The sequence below is a fragment of the Poecilia latipinna genome, unplaced genomic scaffold (assembly GCF_001443285.1).
Source record: "Poecilia latipinna isolate Pla-1442-1.1 unplaced genomic scaffold, P_latipinna-1.0 Scaffold592, whole genome shotgun sequence".
Lineage (NCBI taxonomy): Eukaryota > Metazoa > Chordata > Actinopteri > Cyprinodontiformes > Poeciliidae > Poecilia > Poecilia latipinna.
The window spans coordinates 88,057-95,361 of NW_015113208.1; the positions used below are offsets into that span (position 1 = coordinate 88,057).

General features: G+C 38.0%; 1 protein-coding gene across 1 annotated transcript in view; it reads left to right on the plus strand.

Moving 5' to 3' along the window:
• Positions 1-233: 233 nt before the first annotated feature.
• The window catches only part of LOC106953607 (protein tyrosine phosphatase receptor type G), a 161,000-nt gene continuing 153,928 nt past the window's right edge, over positions 234-7,305 (plus strand). Inside the window, exon 1 of the mRNA XM_015042494.1 lies at positions 234-1,022. Coding sequence (XP_014897980.1) covers positions 938-1,022 — 85 coding nt within the window. The 5' untranslated portion in view covers positions 234-937. The remainder of the gene's footprint in view (positions 1,023-7,305) is intronic.

The window sequence follows — 7,305 nt, forward strand, 5'->3', positions numbered from 1 at the left end:
TCTAACTGCAATTTATAAAACGGCCACTTGGATCCAGTGCAGATTGTGCGTAGTCCTAGACAAGAAATGTATTTATGTATTTATTTGAAGTGTTTCCTATCATAACATCTTAGAAACTAACCTCTGGGTCCGTTCCCTGTCATTTTGCATTCAGCAGATCCAGGAACCGCCTCCGTTGCGCCCGCCCCGTCCAGACTCCCTCTCTCATGCCCCCCCCCCCCTCTCTCTCTCTTTTGCACACACGCACACACACACACACACAGTCCGTCCGGATAGGATGGGACCAGAGCAGAGCAGTAGCCACATATCCGTGCACGCCTGACCGCTAAGACTACTTCCTGGACCAAAAGAATGGGACATTTCCAGCAACACTTTTCTCCTTCAACCTCGGTCTCGCTGACGCCGCGGATAATCACTTAATAATGACCGCGTATGATCAATAATATTCGACCACTTTTTCCTGTAGTTAAAGACAGCGATTGATTGCCGATTGACTCCCCCCCCTCACCCACTCCCTTCTCCCTCTCCTCCTGCTTTTTCTCCCTACACTTCGGGAATGTCGCTATGTGGAAGCCCGCTGCAGACACGGAGGACTCCAACAACAAGAGATTTTGAATTGTTTTCGCGCAGCCTCTGCGTGCTCGCCGCTTTATTCCTCGAAGCTAAGGAGAGCAGCCCGTGCTCGGTCCGGAGGCGAGTGAATCTGGCTTTTTCAAATCAGTGACTGTATCCTGTGACCGTCAAACCGTTTCTATACTTTGATGCTCTGCCTTCGTGGCCGCCGTGCCAACTTCGGCTTCAGTGTGTGCGTGTGATTCTTTCTAAAGGACAAGCAGCAGCAGCAGAAGAAGAGGAAGAGGAGAGAGGGGTTAAAAAAAAAAAAGACTAACTTAATCACCCGTTGCCTTTTCTTGTTGCTCTCGATGAGTAGTCTAACATGCGGAAAATACGGGAACCGAGTCACTGGTGGATTTTAACCCTGCTGTTTTTAACCTTGCCCGAACACAAAGACTGTCAACCCGGTAAGTACTTGCAACAAGGTTTTTTGTTTTTTTTTTAGCAGCTGTTATGTATTTAGCCGATAGAGTCGCTGTCTATTGTTGACGCCAGTTTTGCTGGACGAAATAGGATTCCCACCTCCCCCCCCCCATATGGGTAACGCTTTGCTGAATTGTTCGCTTGCTGGGCCGAGCCGACATTAAAAGAGCGTCCGACGTTTGGACACGTTCAGCCTCCGTGATTTGTGTGCATGTTATTGATTATGCAGCTGGAGTGTGGCGCAAACTATCCCTGCGTCAACGTGATACAGCTGAATCTGTGTCCGCCGGCTCTGTGACCTTTTTTCCCCCTTTTTCTTTCTCGTCTCGGCGACCCAACGTCGGCTTATTCAGTCGAAGCGGAATTTCTTTTAACACAATAAAGGGATCTGTTAAAAGAGGTTATTCTTTAAGACATCACCCCCATTATTCACATCCCCTTGGGATTAATCAGATTGTGCAAGCCGCAGGGTTTTGTTAGTTTGGACGCCGCCATATGAGGTGGCCCAAGTTTTATTCCCGGCTTACTGTAGTTGTGGCCAGTTCAAGTCGACCTGTAATTTTGCGGTCATGTGTTGAGGTGGAGGGCGGAGGGGGCGGGGCGATAGTCAGCGCTGTTGGGTAGAATATAGATTGTTCAGTGTATGAGGGGCGATTAATGCTCCTCTGCATACGTCGATAACCTGGTAAACTGAATTTACTAGTTGTCTTTTTGTACTGCAATAAGCAGGGTTGGATTTAGGAAGACCCAGACCCAGGAGTTAGTTTTGGTGCCGTACTCGCACAAGTTTCTTTTAAATATTCAAATTCCCACTTGAGCAAATACACCTTGTCAACACGGAAGCTACACCTCAATCTGCTTAAGTAACTGTTGCGTCCATGCATAGTCCAAATTTAGAACTTTGTATTTCATCCTGGACCAAGTAAGACTAAGTCCAAAAATGGTCTAGGTTTAGATTTAGAAACTTCTCTATATACGTCTATAAATAATACAAAATTGCCAGAAATCAGATGCCAAAACATACAAAAAAGCCTTATCTGATTTACAATTATAAATGAATGTCATGCTTTTCTCAACTGTAATATTGCGTCTACTGTTTATGTGTGGAAAGAATACTCCGTTCTAATTAGAAAAAAGAGAGAATTATAGTGGTATAACATTTTTTTTTTAAATTTATTTATACTGTATTAAAGGGTGGAAACAACCTGTAATGTACACTATAAAATGTTAAGCATTCAACCTCTATATGTGCTGACAGCAAGATGCTTCCTCTATAACATCACATATTGTGTCCAGGGAAGAAAAAAAAGTCAGTGTTCCAACCAGAACTATTATCTGTACAACACCGACTAAAAAAAACAAAACAAAACAAAAACATTTACAACAATAATGAAAGTCTGACCAATACAAGGAAACAGTCCTGGAGTTATTTGTACATAACAAGATATGGTGACATATTACTAAAGCACTAGTTAGAGATGCTGTGTTGGCGATCAGTGTGTGTGTTGCCTTTGTTGCGCAGCTTTTCCAATGCAGGATTTGTAACGGTCTTAAACCACTGATCTATAAAAGCTACCCTTTATGTTTATAGATCATTTGGACAGTAATTCTGCGTATTTTCATCTAAATAATGTTTGTTTGGTCATTTCATTTATGCATGCAAATTCATAAAAATAAAGACAAAATATATCGATCAAATAAATTACTGTTAATAAAAGTCCAGTCCTGAGAAAGAAGACAAAAACACAGATTTTTTTCACCTTTAACGCTTAACGTGAATTAGAAACCATCCTGCAATAAACTCCAAATACCAAGACAGTTGTGCTGATTCCGATGGAATATCTTACTCGGTACATACAGTGTCATCAGCATACACCTGGAAACCTGCGCTATGACACAAAACTGGCAGTACAATGTTTTCTTATAGCTATAAAGAAAAAAACCAAGACTTGAGCCTAAGGGCCCTTTCTAAAAAGCTTAGCATCACTTCTAGAAATGTCTTCATCCCTATAAAACAGAGACCAAATATTTTAACAATGCCAACCTCTCTGTGGTGATGTTAAGCATCCACTTGGACAAAGAAGGAGGCGTGAAGAGAGCACCTAAAACCTGCAGCTACGCCAGAATTACGTTTGTGTTCGGAATATCATCACTTTCTGATAGTTTTATAGTGGCTCATAGAGCATCGAGATAATTTTTCTTTGGAAACTGGATCTGTATAGAGCGTGGTGTTGACCTTCTGACAAATGCTGCACACTATCAGTGAGGCTCGAAGCAAAAGCAGTTAGATCACGTAATTCATTACTGTTGTCTTTTCACTCAAGGTTATATCACGAGACTCTCATAGAAAAACATAAATTGTTAAATAAATGTGAGTATTGGTTTGGATCAAACAAATCAACAGTAATGACATTAATCTAGTTGACGGAACTGCAATAAGTAAGGGTTGTACAAGAGGAGTGTTAAAAGATTAAAAAAATGTTTTCCACATCAAAAGCAGCAGTTAAGACATTTTACTGGAATGCTATTGGGAAAAACTGAAAAAATCTGGAATGTCAGGAGTAGCATGCACTTGACTTAAGAATTGTGTAGATGAAAGATAGTGTGTGTGTGTGTGTGTAGCTAAATAATGCAAAATCAGATATATTGAAGATCACATGAGGAGGGCCTACATGGTCCCATACACGTCCTATTGTTATTTACTTTCTACATTAGTGATTGTTGTCTTGTCAAATTTGCTTAAAATTACTTTACTTGCTGATGAAACAGGTGTTTTTTTTCAGGAAGTTACTTGGTCAGCTTGTCAGCATGGGAATAATCAAATTTAAAAAGTAATGTAAGTAAATCATCATTTTAATAGAACAAAATCTATTATATTTGGTGGTTGAATAATCACTGTACAAATATTAATGATAGAAAGTATACCGATAAACAAAATCAACTGGACTAAATGTAATTAGAAACCAGAAGTAAAATGTGTCAAAACAGAAATGTCTATTCTGTTTGTCAAAAAAAAAAAAAAAAGAGGGGGAAACATACATTTTCTGCTCTTCAAGCATTAAACAAATGTTTAAAGTTTCTTAAACATTTGTTTAATACATATAATGGATAAAAGATAAAGGGTAAGGGAAAGAAGTAGATATCTTTTTGCTCACTTTGGGTTTATGCTTAATGATTTATTAGTTCATTTTTTATAAAAGAAGATCAAATGAATAACTATAGATTTAAGCTAATACTGTACCAATAAGACAATGAGCAAAAGATCAAAGTCAGCAAATTTTCCTGTGACCAATCTTCTTAACCTGTGACCCCCAGAAAAGTTTTACTTTTTTTCCCGCCCTTCTGTTAATTAAATGATTAAAATAGCTCTTCTTCTTTTCAGTCCGTAAGTGCATCAACGAGCACAATGTTCTTTGATGCACTTTGTTTTGAGTTTTGCGAAAAAAAATAAAAATAAAATAAATGGGCATATGCTTTGATGCGTAAATGAGGATAATCTTGTAATCCCTTCATTTTTGTGTTGGAATTCAAAACTATTACCTTTATCAAAGAACCCGCAGTTTTTTTTTTTTTTTTTCTGTGTCTTTATGGTCAGTGCTTGTTACATTTAATTGATGAATTTGAGAACAAAGTTTACTCAAATTAATTTACATGTATTATACTCTTTAGAAAGAGGGTTTAGGTTATCACAGTTAGCAGGGCTGACGTTGAGATTCCCGGAAATTGGTATCAGCCAATAAAAGCCTGATAGGTGGATTTTTAATTGGAATGTATTGACCAGGTTTTAAAATATGAAACAAGTTGCTGAACATGGGACAAAGTAGTTTTTTGAGTGTTTGAATATCCGAAAAGATTCTGGTTCTTTTAGCCTTTTTTGGGGGTGGGGGGGGGGGCAGTCTAAATAAAACATGCATTACAAACATACTGCAAACATCTATGTGTGAAGCAATGCTCATTCTTCCTTTTAACGTCCAGATGTTGTTGTAAAAGCAAAACGCTAAATACCAATAAACTGAAAAAATCCACGCATTTGAGAGAGAGAAAATAAAATCGAAATAATAAAAAAAAAAAAAAAAAGACAAGATGAGAAATTTGGGGCAGATTGGACACATTTAAGAGACAAGATTAACAGCTGGAGCCTGTGAGTGTCCACCCATTTTAAATACCTCGTTATTTACATGCTGTTTCTATTTTTTATTTTTATTTTTTTTTTTAACTGTGACTAATAATGCTGTTCCTGACTTATTCCAGATTGACGGCTTGAACAAATATATTTGAAATGGTCGGAGTTCATCTATTCAAAATTTTAATCTAGCAAATTGACAAGATGGTTTCTATTGTCTGCTGCATGCAGAAGTTGACCTTGCTTGTGTGTTTATGCCACAATTGTATATTCACAACAGCAATAGCTACTAGGAGAGTTCCTGAGTCTACTCCAGGGTTGTTGTTTCACGTGTAGTGCCACCTGAAAGCCCACAGATCACCGCCTTCCAGTTTTGTATTTTGATCTCGTCACTTGAATACAGGGATTTTTCATTATACAACCAATCTCTCTGGGTTGATCTCTTGATACCAATTCATGTTATTGACCTCTTAGGAATAGATCCAATTTGTTTTGTGGTTTCCTATTTTACCCTCACAACTCCTTTTGTCTTGTGACTTTGTTGTTGCCAGGTCTTTTCTCAAATGCAAAGCAAACATGCATTAAAAAACCCCAACAAAAACAAAACCCCAAGTGACACTTTATAGTTTCAACATTTGAATATCTCATCTTTTTATTTCGGATAGCCATGATATATGATTTAGAAGATGTTTGATTTGATTAATATTTACAGTCTCACTTGGATTTAGGTGTGATTACAGTCAACAGTGGCAGCTCCTCTAAAACCAGTCAGTAATTTTGAGAGTACTTTGTCATTAAGAGGGCTGCACTGAAGGCGTTTGTTGACTGAAAAGACATGTTGGCTCCTCTCCCCACTGGCAAGTGTTTAAGTTACCAGCTGGCTTTACTGATGTAAGTTCAAACATGGTTAATCCAATCACCTGCCAAGTGTTTTTTTTTTTTTTTTTCCCTTAAAGTTTCTGTTCTTTTTATGAACAGTTTTCATGGTGAGTTTTCATAGTGCTGCATGTTCACTTAATCTCAAATACATCTTTCCATTTGATCATCCATTTTTCTAAATGTAGGGAGGCTGTGTGGACTTTATGTATCATCAGTGGTTGATACATTAATGGAGAGAGAGAGAGAGAGAGCTATAAGCTAACATAGTGGAATGCCTCCTCTCCTAGACAACCCCCCTTTCACCACCACTTTAAAATCCCTTAGTTCTAAACTTCCACGTCCTCATGTCTTCACATTGCAGCTTTATTGACTGGAGGCTTTACAAGCCCCTAAAAGCTGGGTTTTCTCATATGGCTTGTCTCACCAAACGTCTTGCACAGAGAGGAGGAATGGGGGGGGTGAAGCAATACAGACTGCCCAGCTGACCAGCTTGAAGGTGGTAGAGGACAAATCTAGTTGAACACTGCCATCTGATAGATTGTGTCGTTTCTGGCTGACTGACATGAATCTTTCAAATTCCATCATAGAGTACTGGATGTAAAGCTGAAATGGAAATGTTGTAAATTCAAAGATGAAATGGCTCATCTTAAATTATACATACTTCATTTAACCCTAACCCTAGCAGGTTTTATCTTAAGGCTTAAACCCATTTCTGCTTCAAGTGTTACGTTTTGGTCCTAAATTGAGAATCACATAGAATAAAGGGTAAATATTCAATGACAAAACGGAAAGAAGCACATAGGAGACATAATTCTAGTGTGTCTATATATGTCATATAAAACTATTTAGGGAGTGCAACAGAACTGGGCATTCAATGTTATTTTTAAAACTCTTGTTAAGATGCTGTCACCCTGCAATATAGGCTAGCCTATTCAAAATATGTGTCATTTGGGTCCGATGGTGAGAAAATGAAGGGGATTTTAAGTCCTGTTCTTTCTCTGATGTTTTTGTGCCATTTATGATGCTCTTTTGTTCTTAATAGTTCATGTGCATAGGTATAAAAGCTGTTGAATTTAGTGTTCTGCCACATCAGGAGTATGTCAGTATTATGTGTTGTGTTGCATTTAAATACCACTTAACCATCTGTAAATAAAACGTGAATGCTTTAAGTACCCCTTAAAGCTAGAGTATATAACTTTTATAAAAATTTTTTTTTTTTTTTTTTTTTTTTTTTTACTTTTTTTTAAACACATTCCTTTTTTTGG